General features: G+C 39.4%; 1 protein-coding gene across 6 annotated transcripts in view; it reads right to left on the reverse strand.

Moving 5' to 3' along the window:
- fhod1 (formin homology 2 domain containing 1) overlaps positions 1-21,164 on the reverse strand; it is a 75,492-nt gene that overhangs the window by 25,334 nt on the left and 28,994 nt on the right. The window contains exons 4-14 of one of the 6 annotated variants that reach the window (XM_017434883.2): positions 16,978-17,045; positions 15,919-16,024; positions 13,560-13,654; positions 13,253-13,364; positions 12,436-12,530; positions 8,707-8,850; positions 7,587-7,978; positions 5,713-5,820; positions 2,904-2,987; positions 1,729-1,755; positions 1,121-1,171 (exon numbers count right to left, since the gene is read on the reverse strand). In XM_017434883.2, coding sequence (XP_017290372.1) covers positions 1,121-1,171; positions 1,729-1,755; positions 2,904-2,987; positions 5,713-5,820; positions 7,587-7,978; positions 8,707-8,850; positions 12,436-12,530; positions 13,253-13,364; positions 13,560-13,654; positions 15,919-16,024; positions 16,978-17,045 — 1,282 coding nt within the window. The remainder of the gene's footprint in view (positions 1-1,120; positions 1,172-1,728; positions 1,756-2,903; positions 2,988-5,712; positions 5,821-7,586; positions 7,979-8,706; positions 8,851-12,435; positions 12,531-13,252; positions 13,365-13,559; positions 13,655-15,918; positions 16,025-16,977; positions 17,046-21,164) is intronic. The other 5 variants (XM_017434879.3, XM_017434882.3, XM_017434880.3 and 2 more) reach the window with 5 other exon arrangements.

The following is a 21,164-nucleotide window of genomic DNA, read 5'->3' on the forward strand; positions in this document are numbered from 1 at the left end:
TAATCATCAAAATTAAACGAAATAAACATTTGAAATATATGAGTTTGTATGTAATGTATGAATATAATATACAAGTTTCACTTTTTAAATGGAATTACTGAAATCAATCTACTTTTTCATGATATTCTAATTTTATGACCAGCACCTGTAAATGACAAACAAAAAAACAAAACTTTTTGTTCCTAAACAAGATGAAAAGAAAGTTTTTTGCAGTTTCTAAAAGACTTGGCAAATAAAAGCAACATTTTGCAAATTAAATTAATTTGTCTTTAATCTAAATTAAAGACAAATTAATTTGTTTTTAAAGAACAAAAGAAAAATGAAAACTACAACTTTTGTTTCCAACAAGAAATAATTTCTTTTGTCAAAATAAGATGAAAGAAAATGTCATTATTTGTTTCTAAATAAGATAATAAACATTTGTTTCCATGTGAGACAAAATAAAAAGTGTTTTTGTTTCTTCTAAATGAGATGAAAGAAATCTATAGCATAAAAATGACAAAAGGTGTTCTTTAACTTCTAAATAAGCAAGAAAAAAGAATTTTGTCACCCTGACAGATTCTCCATCAGTTTGCTTCACCTTCAGGCTAAAGAAGAAGACCCGATTGTCCTCTGAGGACAAGGGACATGGCAGCTGTCTCAGTGCTCTGCTGTCATGGTTCTGGCACAGTTCTGACAAACACAGCACTCAGACTTGGTTCTGTAATCAGTCATCTCCATTTGTGGCTGCTACTTCCTCCTAAAACTTACACTGTTCAAATTTTACACATTTTCATGAGTTTATTGTTTTGGTCTGGACCACAGGAGGATAACAGACCAGGACCAGAGGATGGAAACAGTTAGACAGGATGAGACTGAAGGGTACAGATCATCACACTGGAACAACACACAAACAAACACACACACACACACCATCTTCTCACAGAAAGTAACACCAATTCATTTCTTGTAAACCTTTCTAAACCCAAACTGTAACTTCTGCCCAGAGCCAAAATCATTTCCCAAAAAGCAGCTGATTCCCAGTGATGTGAGAGTGCAAACAGATTTTCACCACCCCCACACACACACACTATGCTTCTCTGCAGCTCCCAGCATGCAGTGGGGCTGCAGACTTACTCACTGGAGCTTCCTCAGAACCGGTTTGTCCGATTTTACATTAAAGTCGTCTGGGCTGTAGAGACACAACAAATATCTTACACACAGGTTGAACACACAAACACACACTCACAGTAAGTTTCAGGAGATAAATGTCTACCAGCTGGTTTCCCATCATCTCTGGACTACATCTGGATGCTGGTTGACGTTAAACCAAACTACAGGAGCTCAGCTGCACAAAAACTCAAAGAACCCAAAGAGGAATAGATCTCTGTTCATCAGGTTTTACTCTTACCTGCAGCTCCCACTGTCTCTGAATGTCTCACTTCAACACGTTTTATCTTTTCTACATTCATCTGCACCATTTCACAGTCAGAATGACCAAAAACCAAAACACAGGACAGATACGGAAACAAACATTTAGACAGAAAATGGAGGAAACACAGAGAGCCTCAGGACAATGGCTTGTTTTAAACTGCTGATAAATTCACGGTGTGACTTCTATAGACTACTCTGCAGTTTAAAAGCGAAAACACTTGAAAAGGTAAAACCAAACCTGTTTTATGCAGCTGGCTCTAGACTGAAATACAGGAAGAGGAGGAGGAGGATGAAGAGGGGAGGAAAAATACTTACCTGAAGAGCTCCTCAGCCTCCACTGAGCTGGTGGAGGAACAAAGGAAGAGCAAAATGGAGAAAGGAGAAGAAAGAAGAGGATAAACATTAGAGCAACAAACTAAAATAATATATGATTTAATGGAGAAAGGACTGAGCGACCTAAGAAGCCTGTGATTGGTCAGAATAAAGCTACAGGTGGAATCTACTTCCTGTTTTTTGTCTTGTGATCAAATGTTTACCATTTTTATTAAACTGTTGATGCCTGAAAACAGAAACAGTTTCATAGATCAGACTGTCACTAAATCCGACAGAAGAACTTTGGTGAAACTTGCTAATGAAGTTGAAACTGAGTTGTTAAAGTAAAAAAAAAGCAAAGATTTTAGCTAAAAGCTAAAAGTAGCATAAAAAATAGAGCCAGCTTGCTGAAATGGGTTTCAAAAATTCTTTTGAAGAAAATGAAGGGATCTCAATGTATTTCTATGGGCAAAATATTTGTAAATACATTTCTGAAAAGTTTAAAGTTACAAAAACCAAAAGTCACAGCACTCATCTCCTGAACAAGCGATTTGGACATACAAAGGGATAAAAATACTGTAATCAGCTGAATGCTGATTTAGCAATCACACAATTCTACGAAATATTTATAATAAAATAAATAAAAAAAGAAAAACATCAATTTATCTAGGTTATCTAGCTTCTTCACAGTCCACAAATAAAAACCAGAAGAAAGACGAATGACAGAAAATTCTTCAAACAGAGGAAACTGACAAAAATCCAGAATATGAGTTTGTGATTATGTGCATACCTGAGAGTGATAAAGACATAATCCAGACAAAAATCAAAATATCATAAAATGATATTAAGTTCTGGGATCATGATAAAACCTAAGCATTAATGTTTGTTCAGCTAAGATACAGAACAAACAGAAGGCAACAAAAACAGATGCAGAAAAGAGTCAAAGTGAATTTTTACAGATTCTCCCATAAACTTCGATGTCATGATCCAGGAGCTGGAAATAATCAGAAGTGGAAAAAAAAGAAATTTAAAGTCTAGTCTGAGTTCACTATAACCAGCTGGTTAAAGAAGTAGAGCCCAAACAGTGCCATTAATACCTGCAGGTAACACCAAATATTAAATTACTGTAAACAACCCTGTTACCATGGTAACCCCCCCCCCCCGCCCCAATCACCTACTTTAGGCTGGGTTTAGTCTCCATCTTGGTGTCAGGCTGCTCTGAGGTCTGCTTCTGCCGAAGGGAAACGTCTGAGGAGGGCGAGCTGCAACACACACACGCACACAAACGGCGAGGATGACAACTCAGATAAGAATGTAAAAAAAACAAGGCAGATCATAGCTGAGTGTTTGTGTTTCTGCTGATTTATTTTCGTTTTTGCTCAAAAAAATATATGCACAAATAGTTTATTGTATTTTACAAAAATGTTACCTAAAACACTTGGGTGCATCAGTTCAAATAAAAAGGTGATAAAAGAATCTAAACCTCAGGATGAACCCTGCTAATTTTCATTCTCACACAGCACCAAGACAAATGTATGGAAGCCCTGAAAGACGAGCAGAAATAATATGTGGAGACTGGATGACGCAAAGTCTGACCATTTACCTTCTCTTGAATTAATGGCTTGGCAGATGAAAAAACTTTTTCTTATTTCTGAAATACTCCAATGTTCAATTCTGTCCAAAGACACTCTCTCTTGACTTCAATAGTTGTATAGAAAATAAAATTATTTTCATAAAACTGGAGGGACGCTGGACATTCAAAAACTGAACTAGGTGTGTATTCTGCCCTTTTATGGCAATAATAATTGTTACAAAAATAAACAGCCTGCCAAATTTTTCTTTTTTTTAATTTTTCAAGCCTATGGAGCTAAATTGGGGCCAAAAGTTTTGTTGATTTATAAAAAGACATTTTAATCAAAAAACTAAAACTTAAAAAAACAACAACTTAAAAGCTTGAGTTTTAGTCCACATCTTGGAAAATTGAATAATTTATTCAAACTTAAAATAAGTGTGCCAATTTTTTTTCCCAGTTTAAATAAAATATTGATTTAATTCTGGAAATATTTAGAATAAATTATTAATTTTTATTTTTCACTTTTCAATATTTGGATATTTGAGGACCTTTTTTTTCCAATTCAGTTTCTTGTGTCTTCAGGATCAAAGCTGATTTTTTTAGGCTCATAATTTTAAGAATGGACACTTTAAGAATGGACATCTACTTACGCATATGACCCTGAACGCACCATTGTATCCACTGGCTATTGCATCCGCACCACCCAGGCAACCCACTGGAATCAGCGCACAGGTAAGGAATGTGAAATATATGAGCCGTTTTGAAAAGTTTCAACAACTGGGGTCCGGAAAACGAGCTGGGGCAGAGCCAAACCCTCCGGCCAGGTTTGACTCCAGCAAGTTGCCTTGGCGGTGAGTGAATACAATGGTGCATTCAGGGTAATACGCATAAGTGGGAGAGGTCAATTCTTAAAGTGTTGCTGCTGAAATGCACAAACTGCCGCAGTTTATTGCTCGCATAATGTTATTGGTGCCACGAATTGTCCAAAACAGTCTTTTAAGGCCAACTTAGTCACTGGCATTAGTTGGTTTACAGCCAATCGCATATGGTGGATAGAAAACGTTGAGCCACAATTCTCGCAGCACCTATGTTTCCTGAAGGCAACATGAGTGATACGAGTCTCCTTCCTTCTCTGTTAGACTGTCAGTCATGACTCCACTCCCCTCTCAGCTGAAACCATGCCCCCTACTCAAAATCGGGGCCAAAAGCCTGAAACTGAATAAAACTGATCTGAAAGTTAAAAATAAATCTAAAAGTGAAAAAAAAATTTTTGAAGCTGAAAAAAAAAAATCAGCTTTGATCCTGAAACATAAAAACTGAATTGGGGAAATTAAGAAAAAAAAAGTCCTAAAATATCAAAATATGGAAAAGTGAAAAAAAAGAATAATTTATTCTAAATATTTCCAGAATTAAATCAAGATTTTATTTAAACTGAAAAAAATGGCACAATTATTTTTAGTTTGAATACATGGTTGCATTTTTCAAGTTTTGCACTAAAACTCAATCTTTCAATTTCAAGTTTTTCGATCAAAATGTCCTTTTTTAAACTAACAAAACATTTGGTCCCAGTTCACTTCATATCATGGCAGCTTAGAAAGTTTTCTTTTTGTCATTATGTCAGGAGAGGACGTATTTCTGGACGAGAGTAAAAGAATGGATTAGCAGTTGTTTTTTGTTGTTTTTTTTCTGGTCCTTTTAGGGCTCAAAGGAAAAAAGTTTTTTCTTTTCTTTTGCTTCGGTCAAAAATAAGATAAAATATTTTAGAAAGCCTTTGTCTACATTAAAGGAATCCATTTTTACTTGCTAAAAGGTCATAAAATTAAAAGGAAAAAAAATGTTTGGACAGACTTAGAAAGTGTTACAACACCCAAATGTTTCCATTTGCCTTTGAGGGCTTCTGTTAGGGATGCACCAACTGTCGGCTCACAGGTGCCCCCAGCAGACAGAGGCAGGTTCCTGAATGCCTCACTCCTGGCTGTTTTACATCAGATCAAAAGGATTTATTATGTAATAAATAACTGTGAAATACATGAAAACCTCTGTGGAAAATATAACATTATACAAGTTTCTACAAACATACTGTAGAAACAAAGAGGGAAAGATCCTACAGAAAGTGCATTTATAACAAATTAAATGGAAAACAAATACTAATATTTGCTTTATTTTCCTGTTGTTTGTTTTCTTTATTTTTCATCGTGCCTCATGTCACTAATTAGTACTCATATTAGTACTCAGTATCAGCAAGTACTCCAATGTGAGTGGTGTACTTGGTTTGAAAAACGTGGTGTCGGTGCATCCCTATGAGTTCTGGGTTTTCAGCTTCACCCTAAACCCGTGTTAGTGCAGAACTGAACAGCCTGTTGTGGTGTCAGAGCCTCTGTCTGCGGGACAGAGATCATCTCAGTGTTACACACCTGCAGGAGGGTGGAGGCTCCTCAGAGATGGAGCTGGCTTTGGAGAAGAGCCTGGACTTCCTGCTCAGACCCAGAGCCGACATGTGGTGGGAAAGGAAAGAGCGACCCCTAGTGGTTGACAGGTAGCACAGCAGGGAGGAAGAGGAAGGAAACACCCATGATTAAAACAGAGACAGAACCAACACCCAGGAGGAGATGCAACGAGAAGCTGGTTTCAGACCCAAAGTCGGAGCTTGAAGTCCATCCAAAGTGAGCAGGAAAGAATCACAAAAAATTAAAGGCAGAGGGACCAAAACTAAAACTCAAGAGGGAGGGGGAGTGATTTGCATGCGAGTTCTATAGCTCACATGCACATCCTCAGACGATAAAAGAAACATCTTTAAGAATCTAAAAAGAAAAAGAGTCCAGCTATCTTTGATTCAGTTTGTTATCATGTCCTGGATGCCTGAGTCTACAGCAGAGTATCTACAGTCTGAACATCCTCACTCAAAAACCATTTAACTGATCTCAGAAAATAAGCAAACTATTCTTTAAATAATTCAAGAACTAAATACCAAAAGGTGGTCCAACACTTTACTAAAAATACAGAAACATCTTATCCAACCCCAATTCTGAAAGAGTTGGGCTGCTGGGTAAATTATAAATAAAAACAAAATGAAATGATTTGAAAATTTCATAAACCCATATTTAATTCACAATGGAACATGATTAACATATCAAATGTTGAAACCAAGAACTTCTAACATTTTAAGGGAAAATTAAGGACATTTTTATTTTATGGTAGCAACACATCTGTGAAAAGTTGGAAGGGGGCAACAAAAGATTTGCAGGTTTGCTTTGCAGCTTGATGCGAAGAACTGGATATTCTGCTAAAAAAAACCAAACCTACTGCTATTTAGGCAAAACATTTCTAAAATGCCATTATATCTCAGGAAAGTGTTGAAGCAACTAAACTTTAGAAGAAAATAAGCTGTCAAGTACTGTCATCTTTGACAGTACCTCAGTTTTGCTGTAGATAGGCACCAGCTTTCCACAACCCGGAAAGGAGAAACGGGTAAAGACAACAAATGGATGGATTTTACACAGTAGCCTACATTTAAATAAATACTTCGTCAGCTATTTTAAATTAAGGTTCAACAGGTAAAAAAAATTCACATCTAAGGGACTTTGCAGTTCTCCAGTGTTTCCAAACTCAGTGAAGGATGGCTTTTATTAATTGTGACTCCAATATTGGTCAAAATAATTGTGATTATTATTTTTTCATAATTAATAATAGAAGCCCTACCAGGGGCTTGTGAGTATCCTACCAAATTCCTCTCTCCCTCGGCATTTCTAGAGTAGGAAGGAGTTCAGCCCCTATCCAGGAGTTGGGTTCTAGAGCCCAAGTTGTGTGCAGAGGTGAGCCCAACTATATCTAGAGCCCACCCAGGTGGAAGGCCCATGGGGAGGGGGCTTCCTGTCATTTCTTCTGGCTTGGTTCAGCTGAGCTTCACGAGCCAGCACTCAGCCACCATTATTTAGCATTTGTGTGGGTTTTAGATCTAGACATGTTTTCTGTTAGAGGAGAGATCTATGCAGTTGTGAAAATCCAGCTCTAGTTCTCTTGAACAAGGTTAGACATATCCAGCTCTATTTTGAAAGAAAACTTGCAACTTCTTGAACATATTCTGAATTCAAGCGACAGGACTGTGAGCCTCAGGCTTTCATGAGGTACTGAGAGCACCTGTGAATGTTTCAAGACATTTTGGAGACTCCCTCATGAACGCTGTTTATACTAGTCTGTAACAGTGCAGCCCAGTGAGATACTGGCTTTAGGTTCTGATCAATAACAGATCCCTGTAGGAAGTGTTGGTTGGTGCACAGTGTGGACTTACGGGCTGGGTGGGGTCTTTGTCTCCTGCTCTGTGGTCACACTGCCATTGGGGGTTTTGTGCGGGGGCAGTGGCGACCCTCTCTGGGATCCAGACGGACTGGAGGTGGAGCTGCTGGAGTCAGAGGACAGTGGTGACAAGGGCCTGCTGTCGAGGACTGGTGTTAGACTGGGGGAGGATATGGCAGGGGAGATGAGGGGGCTGGAGGAAGATGGGGACAGGACAGAAGAAACGATGGGAGATAGTGAGGGTGAGGGGGACAGGTCAGGGAGGTTCTGACTGGATGAGCGGCGGCTCCTACGTCCCTCCTGCTCGCTGACTGCCAACTTTCTTCTGTTCTTACGGAGGTGAGGGGAGGAGTCATCCACATCACTGTCCTCATTGCGCAGAGCTGTCTGTGCACACAAACAAAGTGGTCAGCAGGTGACGCTACTTTCAACACGTCTAAAACAAACAGCATCCCAGTTGCTGTTTGGTTACTATACGATAACTAAACAAAAATACCAGTTTCATGGTATTAAAACAATTTTTTTTATATTTATACAAAAATGCAAATACTGTTACGACTGCTGACTAAATAATATCACATATTGCTTAATAATGATAACTGTTTTATATTTAATTTTAATGCACAAATGAAGCTTGTTTATTGACAATGAAAAAAACTGCAGCACCAGATGAATGTATTTATAATTGCAAAGTGCTCATTGCACAGAGTATTGCTTCTTTTCGGCTGTTCTGCTCTTTGTACAGTAACCTGACATCCTCACGAGCTGATGGTAATCAATCAGCTGTTTATTAGCCTCTATAGTGAGCCTGGTGTTGATTCTCTGGTAGACTTATCTATCAGATAAAATATAAAACCAATAGACACCCTCCTTTTTCAAATGAGCAAAACTGGTTTGACCTGGACAAATTTTCAGTTCTGATCCTGAGAGTGTTGGACGTGTTTGGTCTCTACAAGCAGAATTAGCTGATCAATCAATGTGATCAGCAAGTTCAAAATAAGCCTTAGAGCTGCAAATGTCTAACAGTAGGAACTCTGCTGTGTGGGAAGTTAAGGTATCTACAGCTGTTGTTGTTTTGTTATTCATGCTGCTGCTGTTGTTGTTCCTGGTGTTACCTCATAGATGGAGAACTGTGATCGGAGGTCCAGCTCTGTCCCTTTGTCAGTCATATGTTTATGAATGACAGTCTCCATGCCCAGCTGCTCCAGACAGTCGGTCACATCGTAGAATGAGTCCTGGTCTGGGAGTGCAGCCAGAGTCTGATGTAAACACACAATCAAAGTTTAACTAGTCAACAACTTGATTTAATTTGACAGAAGTTTGTTTCCCTACTTAGGTTGTAATATAAAGTGAGATTCAGGTCTTTTCCAGATATGTTGGGCTAAAAGTCTGAGTTTTCAGGATCACAAAGGAGGTTCTCTTTGAGCCACAATTGATCACCATGGTAACAAGAGTCTGAACCCCCACCTGCTCCAAATTAGTTTGTTTAGAGTTTCTCTTTGTAAGAAGCTCCACATGTTCCTAAAGAAAAATCAGACTGAAATAACATTTATATGTTGTCATAGTTCTGCCTGGTGCTTTGCAATTTTAAATAGGCATCAAATTGTCAAATAACAGGAATTTAAAATTTCCATTGTCCCCTAATTATCAATAAGTGCACTACGTTTAAACATTGATCAAATATTGGTGTTATAATACCCAAATTTAACCAAAAACATGTTTAAAAATAAAATCTTAAAACATATTGATTAATAGATCTATAATGTATGGATTCAAGTTGTCTTGTTTGCATCCAAATTAGATGTCCAAATCACCTCAACTGACTCCTTTTGATGTAGCGGCTTGGCTCGAAGCTCCCTCAGCTCGTTACCTTATCTCTAAGGCTACAACGGAAGCTCATTTCGCTCCATTCTACCATCAATTGTGAACAGGAAGCCCAGATACTTTAACTGACTCCCCTACCTAAGGCAAAGACTCATCCCCAACCTTGAGGAAGCATTCTACCAGTTTTCTTGAGGAACATAGTCATAAACTTTCTGCAGATATACAAAACACATGCAGATTAGAGATCTAAACTTCATGACCCCCTTAGCAACCCTACAAAGGTTGAGATCTGGTCCACTGTTCCACATTCAGGACCAAAGCCACACTGCTTCTTCTAAATCCAAAGTTTGACAATTGGTCACAGCCTGACTTCCAAGACCCTAGAGCAAACTTTCCCCGGGAGTCGAAGTAGTAAGACTAAGAACCATCACCCTAATCTGTCACTCAGTAGGTTTTGTCCTTGTCCTCCATGCGTCATTGAACTGACATGTCAACCATGACAGCCCCACAACATTCTGAGCCATCAGTATCCCAGGGAGAACATTGTTCACCCTAGCACCCTGCTGCCAAGGAGCTTTTTAACTACCTCAATGACCTCTGCCATGGTAATGGACTCTTCTTCCCCCAAGTCCTCAGACTCTGCCTCTTCAAAACGTGAACAAGATGGTTCCTCAAAGTGCCCCTTCCACCATTCAACAATATTGCCAATCCAGGTCTTCAGTTCCCTACCCAAGCCAAGCATAGCCTGGGGTGGGACCTCCTTGAGGCCAACTGCAATTCCTTCTCTATGGTCTCTTTGAATTCCTCTCATGCCTGAGTTTTGCATTCGCAACCACAAAAGGAACATCTGTACTTGTCAGCTGCTTCATCTAAGCCCTAAACACTTTCTTCAGCTTGATGGCCTCCATCTCCGCTGGTGTCCACTAGTGAATCCTTTGGTGCTTGTCATGGGGACAACCGATTACTTTCGGGTCACAGCTCTTGGAAGCCGTATTTACAATAGAGCCTCTGAACATGCCCCTTTCTGATTCCATGTCTCTAACCTAACCCTGGACATGTGGAAAAACTCTCCTGGAGGTGTGAGTTGAGGATCCCATGGACAGGGGGCTCCATCAGATGTTCCCAGTTCACACTCACTATTTGCTTGGACTTGCCAGGTCTGTCTGGAAACCTCCACCACCAGTTCCAACTCACCACCAGTTTGTGATCAGTTGACACTTCTTCCCCTCTTTTCACTTGAGTGTTTAAGACATAAGGCTAAAGGTCTGTTAATACAATTACAGAATAATCTACTTTAGACCTAACGTGGCCTGGTACAAAGTACACGTATGAACTGCTCTATGCTTGAACATGGTGTTAGTTTTGGACAGCCCATGCCCAGCACAGAAGTCTAGTAACAAAACACTGGTTGGAGTCTCCAGGAAGACTGGGTAATCTGAACTGCATCAACACAAACAACAGTCAGAGCCTTCCCTTTTGCAGTTTGAAGTTTCTTGTTCACCAGGAAGAACTTCAAGAGTGAGGTGCTTAGCCACACCCACCTGACTCTGCTCTCCCTGGGCAACTCGAGTGTAGAAATAAGTCTGACCATGTTCTCCAGAGGTTTGGTTCCAAAGTCCAAGCAATGTTTAAAAGTGAGCCCTACTATAACTAGCTGGTATTGTTCAACCTCACACACAAGGTTGTGAGGCTCCTTACCCGTCAGTGAGGTGATGTTCCATGTCCCTAGAGCTAGTTTATGCTGTCAGGAATTGGCATGCCCAGGGTCCCTCTCTTGCTTGCCGCCTGGCTTACACTGCATGTGAGGAGGACCTTGACAGTCCTCCTCACTGGTGGTGGGCCCACATAGAAGTGGCATCAAATCTCTCAAGCTTGGCCCAGCTTGGCCCCAGGAGCCAAGGCAGAATCAGAATCAAAAAATTAACATTTAACATTTTCTGCAAAATGCAGTTAGAATGCTAAATGCTGAATAACTTCACTTAAATCTGCTGAAGAAGCTAAAAATCAGTTGTTGGAGTTAAAAAGGGTGTAACAACTGGAACAGACTAGTGTCCCTTTAAACCTTCAATAGTTCTCTTCAAGGATCGACTGCCAGGCCACGACCCTTTTGAGTGTCTGTCTGCAAAGAAAAGTGACTCATATTTTTTTGTTCCCAATAACAGACTAAAATGTACTTTCCAAACACATGAAAACAAAAATATGGCAGCAACACATCTCAAAAATGTTGAGACAAGGACAACAAAGAGCTGTTAAAATAATTGGTACAAAAAAACAGCTGGAGAAGCTTTTTTGCAACAAATTAGGTTAATTGGCAACAGATTGGTAAGAGAACTGAGTATAAAAATAACATTTTAAAGAGGCTGAATCTTGAATCTTTAAGAAGTAAAGATGGCCAGGGGTTCATCACACTGCTTCAAATACTTGTGAAATAATTTCAGAATAATGTTCCACATCCACCCATCACCTACAGTTCATAATATCAGAAGACTTCAAGAATCTGAAGAAATCTCTGTGCCAAGAGGAAAAGCTGAACATCCCTGTGTCAGAAATGCTTAATTTTCTGTTATTGCACAATCTAACGTTTATTTAAATGTTTAAGCACCAAGCAGAACTATGATGACATAATTATTGTTTCTTTCTGGGATATTAAGAACAACAGATGGATTTTCTTACAGACAATTTAGGCAGAAAATGAGCTAAAATAGCTCCAGAGCAGGTAAGGAGTTCAACCTATTACTATGATTATCTAACTGGGCTCCAGTGAACCTTGTTATTAATACCAAAAACTCTGACTTTCAGCTCAATATAGCTAAATAAACTGTCAATCTTGATTTGTAGTACTAACCTCTGGATACATGAGGAAAGCTCAGCTTTGTTGAACTGATTTATTCAGGACAGTTTGTTTACCTTATTAAATTTGTTTGACATTTTAATTTGATTTATGCATCAAGTTTTGATTTTTGTTTATCATGCTGACTGTATTCAGAAATAATTGTTTACAACAGGGCCAGATTATTTACCTTGTTGATGAGTGTCATGGCAAATACAAGCAGCTCCGAGTCAGAACCATTTTTCTCCTTCAGAACATCAATCACATTAGTCCATGGCTTAACACCTGCAACACACACACACCTGATGTGGTAACCATACCAACATTTGACATACATCACACTCGAGGACTGATATTCTCAAAAGGTTCAACATTTCAGGTCATATCTTAGTTAAGTAAGATTATACCGTCTGTTACCATGGATGGGAACAGACAAATTTACACCATCTGATACCACAAAGACAGGTTTACACCATCAGTTACCATGGAGCCAAAGACAGATGGGTTTACTCTGTCTGTTACCATGGAGACAGAGAAAGGTGGATTTACACCATCTGTTACCATGGAGCCAAAGATGGATAGGTTTACAATGTCTGTTACCATGGAGATAAACACAAGCGTGTTTACACCGTCTGTTACCATGGAGCCAGAGACAGCCGGGTTTACTGCTCATACTGAATGTTTTTCTCTACAAACATTGGATTTCTGAACTAAAAGTAAACTGAGTGTTTGTGTATGTGTGTATGAGTTACTGTGTTTATCTGTTTTTTGTTACCTTTTTAGGACCTTTTCTGTTATTTTCACCCACCTTGTCAGGACTATTAGTCCTTATGGTGACCACAGGTTAGGTTAGGTTTTAGGCTAATGTGTGAATTGAGTTTAGGTTATGGTTAGGCATAGACCACCAAAAGTTGGGATCAGAGTTAGGCTATAGAAATAAATAGAAGTTTTAATAATGTCCTAAAAAGGGTAGAAATACAAAGATGTGTCTGTCCGTGTGCACTTACCTCTCTTACTGTCCACTGTGTTGACAGCGCTGATGAGCAGAGGACTGTTGGACTCTGAGTACTCCACAAACACAATTAGCAGCTTTAGAGCCGTTTTCACCAGCAGACGAGACTGAAGAGACACAAACAGGCTGAGTGTTCATCCATCAGGGGGCGCCACAGTGCTGCTTATCAAACTTGCCCTGACTCAGACTCTTACAGTCCACGTGTGGCTTGGTTCTGACACTCACAGTCCACATGGTCTGAACTGATCTACAGACTGAGAAAGATGTGATTTATTTGTGTGTCAGTGGTCGTGTGTACTCACCAGACTTCCAGTTAGTGTGTAGAGCCACTGCACCGTCTCGTTGTGGTTTATAACACCGTTCATGCCGTCCACAAACAGCATGATCTGACTGAGAGCTGAGGACACAGACAGATGGATGGATAAGTTTCCACAGAGGAGTCCAGCTGCTGCAGACTAACATATAATCTGACTGTGGGTTTCTGCATATGTGAAGATAAAGCGCAGACACTTTAAACTTTGAGACACGAAAAGTAAACTCTTTGTTTTCCGGTAGAGTGTCAGTTTGTCTGAGTCAGGACTATTATTGGCACAACATAAAGTTGAAGAAGGAGGATGTACATTTCATCTTCATCACATCTGAAACATGATGCCTCCAAAGCCTCTTTCTATTCAAACATGAACCAAATGTTAAATCAATCTTCAGAAAATCTATGCAACTAAAGAATTGTTTTCATGCCTGAACTAGTTCACATTAAAGCCTAATGATTCTTATTTACTGTCAGTCAAAATTAAACCTGATTTCCATTAAATGCCAGCAGAGACAGATCAGCTTCATCAGAGCTGAGACTTGTTAGGTTCAATCATGGAAAAAGAAAATATGGAAAAAGAAAATTCACCTTTTTTAGTTCTTGGGTTTCACATCTAACCTCAAGTGAACAAAAGCACACAATAACCACTATGTCATTATTTAATAAACAACATGAAGCTAATATAAAAAAGCTGTAAGTACAAACTGAACCAAAATGGCAAAATTGAGGGTAAAAAACATAATAGTTAATGAACCAGCAGCTTGTAAAACCTCCTTTAGTAGCAGTAACTCTCAGTAGTGGTTTTCTGTAAGACTTTTTCAGTTTCTAACATGGTTGTGAAGGAATTTTGTTCCACTCTTCTTTCCACTGTTGCTTCAGTTCATTGAGGTTTGCAGACTCTGGTTTCTGCTCAGCTCTCTGAAGGTCTCACCACAGTATTTCATCAAGTTGAGCTTCTGGACTTTGACTGGACCATTGCAACACCTCAATTTCTTTTTTAGCCATTCTGTTGTAGATTAGCTGCTATGTTTGGGATCATTGTTCTGTTGCATCATGGTAAAATGGTAAATGGCTTGCACTTGTATAGCGCTTTATCTAGTCCAAGGACCCCAAAGCGCTTCACAGTACAATCATTCACTCATTCATACACTGATGGTGCTAAGCTACATTGTAGCCACAGCTGCCCTGGAACAGACTTACAGAAGTAAGACTACCATCACAGAGACCCTCTGTGACCACCAACAGTAAAGTGTCTTGCCCAAGGACACAACAGCTGAAACTGACGGAGCAGGGACTCAAACCGGCAACCCCTGCATGACCCAGTTTCGTCCAAGGTTCAGCTGTTAGAAAGTTGATCTTTCATTTGACTCCTTTGGTCTACAGAAGAGTTTATGGTCAACTCAGTGACTGCAAAGAGCCCAAACCCTCAGCCCTCCACCACCTTGCTGTGGTGTATTTGTGCCGATATGTTGTGTTTGCTGCTGTGCATTCAGGATAAATATCTGTACTTTGGTCTGGTTTTGTACCAGAAATCTTGTGATTTCTTCAGATGAAACTTTCCAAACCTTAGTTGTGCTGCCATGATCGTTTTAGAGAAAAGCGATTTTCTCTTACAACCCTTCAAACAAGCCATCTTCTAACAAGTCTTTCTCTAATTGTCTTGTCATGACCTTTAACCTTTCCCTGCTAACTGAGGCTTGTAGACTCTTAAAATGGAGCTCATTTCTGATTGACTGAGCATTCAATCCTTTGAAACTGAGCACTACATGCAATGCTCAGTTCAGAAGGTTAGACTGAGCATTGCAAGGTCTGATCGTCGGGATGAATTTGCTGGGATGTCCACTCCTGGTTAGACTGGCAGCTGTCCTAAATGTTTTCTACTTATGAAAAATCTTTTTCTTTGTAGAATGATGGACTCCAGATAGTTTGGACTTTTCCCAGATTGATGGGCAGCAACAATTGTTTGTGTCCTCTGCCTCTCTCACAGTGACTGCTGAAGATCATCAGCTCATTGTGACCCTGACAGTGAGAATGTAAAGAAAATGGATGGATGGATGGATGGATGGGTGGATGAAAGAAGGAGGACTTCTTTTCCCCACAAGTACATGGTTACTGTCAGACAAACTGAAGTCTGTTTTCTAATGAATAATAACAAAGATAGAATAGATTTGTCATTAGAGCTGCTTAGGTGATTTACCTACAGGAAGTGACTCACTGAGAACTTGTTTTTAACCCTTTCAGTGCAGTTTTTCTGTAACAAATCATTCTGGAGGTGTGTAAATCATCAGTAAAAAGAGAAATTCCTCCAAACCCTCTGCCATGTATGCAGTGCGGACATCTTTTATCCTCACCTCTAAGGATGTAGTTCTGATAGTTGTGATCAGCCTCAGCTCCAACTTTAATGAAACATGTCAGACCGTCAGAAGCCACAAACTCTGGAACCAGGTCTTTATCATCCTGCAGACAGCAAACATTCGTTTAGAAAAATGACCTTCAAACAGGCAGAGAAACAAGTCCAAGCTCATTGTTTTCATGTTTCAGCCTGTTCTTTATCTGTTCACTGAAACAAAGAACTTTTTTTGTTAACCCCAACTTTTCCAGACAAGCTCACCTCACACACAAAAACGTGATGCAACACATTAGAGGAACAAAAACAAACAGTTTGTCGGCAGCAGGGAAAGACGAGCGGAAGAACTTCAGTTTGAGCAGGACTTCTATAGCTTTGAATTTTGAATCCTGCAGCCTAAAACTAATCAATATGGTGCTGTTTTAAAAGACTATTTTCGGTTATGTTGCCCTGTAAATTTATTTAATCCACTGGTATTTGTGTGAGATTATTTGTTTCAAAGAACTAGGTAGTTCTATGTAAAACTCCTGACCCAACTTTAATCTCTGTATATTTATCTTCCAATGATCCACACTTTCCTGTAATCTTTTACAGTGGTAAACAACAACAGTTCTCCAGACTTTTTGAAGTCGCATGAAATATATTTTTTGTATTTTGTATTTGCTTTTTATGGAAAAAACAGCCTATCTACTGTTTTCATAAAGCAGAAAATTTAGCTAATTCTGCTTTATTTGTACATAAAGATATTCAAACAGTGAATTAAAAAAATTCTGCAACTTCAACTCAGAATAAAAATTAGTTTAAATCAAGCTGTCAAATCAAATTGTAATAATTTTAAATATCTAAGACATCAAACCATCTCAGTATTTCCTGTCCAAGTACCTCTTGCCTGAGTATTTCCCGCTAAGTGTTTCTTGTGTTGAGTACCAATTTCAGTTTGAGTAATTTGTACCTGGCTATGTCCTGCCTAAGTACTTCCTGCCAAACCTTATCCTATCAATAAAACTTGTACATGACAGGAAGGTAGCTCTGTTGATGAAGGTGTTGGAGACGAGTGTGTTACCTGGAAGAGCTGTTTCAGTGAGAACAGACACCGCCTGAGCTCTGGACCTTTACAGTTGTATAGCCTCTCTGAAATACAAGAAGAGGATGCATAGGAAGTGACATCACAATCCAGGAGAGGTTAAAACATTCTGGTTTATAGTCTGAATGATCCAAACTGGAAGTTCAGAAAGATCTAAAGCATCTGCCTCTGTTTCTGAGTCTGACATTAACCTGACAAAAGCCACAAGAAGAAGAAATCAAAATCAGTTTGAAACAAAACATTTTGGACATAAACTAATTTCTGTTTTCTTTTTTTTTGGATGCTTTAACATATTTAGAGGACACTAGTGTCGATTCTCAGTCATCCAGGCCATGGTAAATTCAAAAAAGGTTAAAAAGACAAAAACAACAGGACTTTTATTCTGTAATTGAAAACGTTTTGCTTCTCATCCGAGGAGCTTTCTCAATGAAATTGACTGGGTCTCAGGCCTAAAGCTCCATTATATGTTTTTGAAAGCTGAAATCTGAGACCACCTCCTCTGTTAAATGTTGGTTCCTCCTTTTTGACATAAATGGTTTCTTTTACCCCCCCCCCCCTCTCTCTTAAACCATCTGTCTTCTCAGTCCAAAATATGAACATTTTGGTCCTCAAAGGAGTGTCCCTTATCCTTGAGGTGTAGGTGAACCGCTGAGTCTTTTCCAGAAGAGGTGGCTCTCCTGTGTTGAGCCATGTGTCTGTGGAGAGGTTGTTTGGTCTCTCCAATATAAAGGTCTGGACATTCTATAGAATAGAAGTCCAGTTTTTTTTTGTTTTTTTGTTTAACCTTTTTTGAATATTTAGAGGACATTTTTGCATCAAATTACAAACAATGTGTAAATGGTGAAAAACAAAATATTTTACACTTTGTCTACAAACATGCTTATTGATTTATATTCATTTAGTTTTAGGACCAAACCTTTAATCTTCCAACTGAAAATTTAAAAAAGAAAAATGAGAAAAAAAAGTGTTTCAGACCCCAGTTCTGGGTCTGCCCGAGGTCTCTTTCCAGTGGGACATGCCCGAAAAACCTCCAAAAGGAGGCATCCAGGAGGCGTCCTAATCAGATGCCTGATCCACCTCAGCTGACTCCTTTTGATGTGAAGGAGCAGCAGCAGCTCTACTCCGAGCTCCCCCCGGATGATGGAGTTCCTCACATTATCTCTAAGGCTGAGCCCAGCCACCTGACAAAGGAAGCTCATTTTAGCTGCTTGTATCTGAGATCTAGTTCTGAGTGATATAACATCTTTCATTCTGTAACAGATGTGGTCTAAAAGAAGCATAGGCATCATGAAACTAGTGACCAGGGCTATAACAGGACACTAATGTCACTAGACAAGATGAGATGGGATCCTGGATCAAGAAAAACAAAACATGACAAGATTATAAGACCTTTTGCCACAAACTCAACCTCCTGGCCTCTCACCTGTCTGATTTCTTATGAGTCCCTTCAGGTCTTAGAGCAGAGCTTCAACTATACATGACCTAAATTCTCATTAAAGCTGTTTCAGAAGGTGTTGATCTTATTTTTTTAAAAAACAAGAAAATGGGTTTGTGAGACAGTTTTCAACTCAACTGGAAATCTTGTGGTGTTTTCTGAGATTGTTGTGTGTGATTTCGTGGCATGAGATCTTGCTACAACCCTATCAGTGACATCTCAGAGCTCAGTAACCTCTCATTTTTGCTTAGACAAAAACTGAGAATTCAAAACTTTCTGTAGGCTTTAATCTGAACCAGATTATGTGCACAGCTGTAAAGAAAGTGACCATGTTTCTTCAGTGTAAACAGCTGCCATCCATAAATCATGTGATACCAGAAACACAACCACCCAACAACAGGACAAACCTGAATCTTGACAAGTAACCTTTGTGCAAATTGTTGTTCACTAAGCAGCAAACAGGAGGTAAAATAAGTTGATTGAGTTTAAATATCAGTCTAGTCACCATGAAGATTCCTTTATAAATCAGTTGGGCAAAAGATGCTGCAGAATTTTCTACAGGTGTTGACAAACGGCAAACTGCAGGAACAAACAAACAGACTGGACCCTAACCCTAACCCAGGAGCCACAAACAGTTCTGTGAAATGGCAGCAAGGAATAGTCTGTCTTTATGCTGCCTTTGGATGTTCATAAATCACCAATGTAGCCGGCCACACCCTGCATAGAAGAGAGCTTTAGAAATGAAGTGAGCATCGGGAACTAAAAGAGGCGTGGAGCCGAACTCAGCTGCTGTGACGTGAAGCGCAACATTAAAAGTGTGTCAGACGACTCCCTCATATCATTTTCAAAACATGACAAATTAACTAAGTATAGCGATTCTCTTTGTGGTTAACTAATTTTTTTTAACTAAATACAAAGTTGCTGTGCGTCATCACCAATCTTCCCTCGGAAATAACTCTGTTGTTGTTCAACTCTGCACCTAGGTGATCGCACAGACCATATGTCATCACTTTATCACATTATTGACCCACAAAGCCAGCTTACCTTTCCATATGTCGACCGTTTTGCCTGTTACTACCTCGCTTTGAAGCACAAAAAGGTGCATCAGGGGTGGGTTGGCTTCAACCCCCCTCACCACCTCGGGCCACTCATTAATTACATCAAGGAGTCCAGAAGGCATCTAAGTCCCGGCTGGAGGTGTTTTGTGAAAGAGCCTCATGACACATTGGCAGGAACCTTGACACAGCACAGAAACCAAGAACAAACTGCATGAACCAGCAAACAGACTGTGGGATCCAACAAGCACAACACAGGAACCAACACACCATGTGTACCAAAAAACAAACTGCAAGAAGCAATAAACCGGGCACAGGAACCAACAAATAGAACACGATCCAACAAACAAATTGCAGGAACCACAACAGATCACAGAAAACTCTAATGCAGCAACAACAAGCCAACAGATTGTAAGAATCAATAAGCAGATTGTGATAACTAACAACAGACCATAGGAACCATTGACAGACCTCAGAAATGACAGATAGTGAAAACCAATGACAAATGACAAGAACCAGCAAACACACAAGCCAAACAACAGACAGCAGGAATTGACAAAAGACCACAAGAACCAACAATAGACTGCAGAAACTAACACACCACAAGAACTATTGATAGAGCTCAGAAACTGATAACAGACCACAGGAACCAACAAACAAATTGCAAGAACCAACAACACCCTGCAGGAATCAACAGTCCTTACACACAAACACAACAATGAAGAAACCTTTCTTAACAACACTGGTCCAAACTTAGTTGTAAAATGTCTCACTATGCTGTCAGATATACCCATATTAAATATTCAGAGGATCTCCACTGTGACAACAAATGTGTGAGATAATTATTAAACTGATTAAAAATGAAGCTCCTCAAAGAAATATTGGATTTTCAGATTTCTCCACTACAGAGCAGAAAATCATAAAATTGTTCAAGGAATCAGGAGGAATTTCAGGGAGCAAGTCTAAGCTGGAGTGACATGATCTCCAATCCATCAGACAGAACTGAATCAAGAACTGTCATTTTTCAACAGCTGATAGAACCACATGAGCTAACAGAACCATATCAACAGCTGATAGAAGCAGAAGGACCAGGGATTAATTTGCGAAACCTTTGTCAAGGTCTAATCCAGAGTTACATTCCCAAATGTCACTTCAAACTTCACTAAACACAAAATAAACCTGATATTAACCTGGCCAGACTCAACGCTGACCTTCCTGCATCTGGGATGGACCAGTACACGGTGGAAACCTGGTTTTGGCTCAGATGGAACAGTATTCCAGAACTTTGTTGGAAGAAATACACCAAAAAAGAAAAGAAAATCCAGATTTTTGACAGCAACAAGTTAAAAAGTCTGGTTCTGTGATGGTATGGGCTTGGATCAAGGTTCTTTGCTTTGTAAAGAACCTCCAGCGCCAATCGTTTTACTACAGGAAGGAAGCAGCAGCCTTCTGAAGTAATGTTTAATGGAAACATGAGACATAAAAAAACTTAACTCAGCCACAACAACAAGAAACTCAAAGAACACTGTATATTAAAAATGGCTGTGGCAGAATCATGTTCTCGGGCTGCCTGGCTGCAATAAGGATACAAGTCGTCTGAAAGCCAGGTTTTGTGATGACCTGGGTTTATATCCATATTCTGTGATGGCATAAATAATGCAGAAATGATTTTACAA

The sequence above is a fragment of the Kryptolebias marmoratus genome, linkage group LG15 (assembly GCF_001649575.2).
Source record: "Kryptolebias marmoratus isolate JLee-2015 linkage group LG15, ASM164957v2, whole genome shotgun sequence".
Classification (NCBI taxonomy): domain Eukaryota; kingdom Metazoa; phylum Chordata; class Actinopteri; order Cyprinodontiformes; family Rivulidae; genus Kryptolebias; species Kryptolebias marmoratus.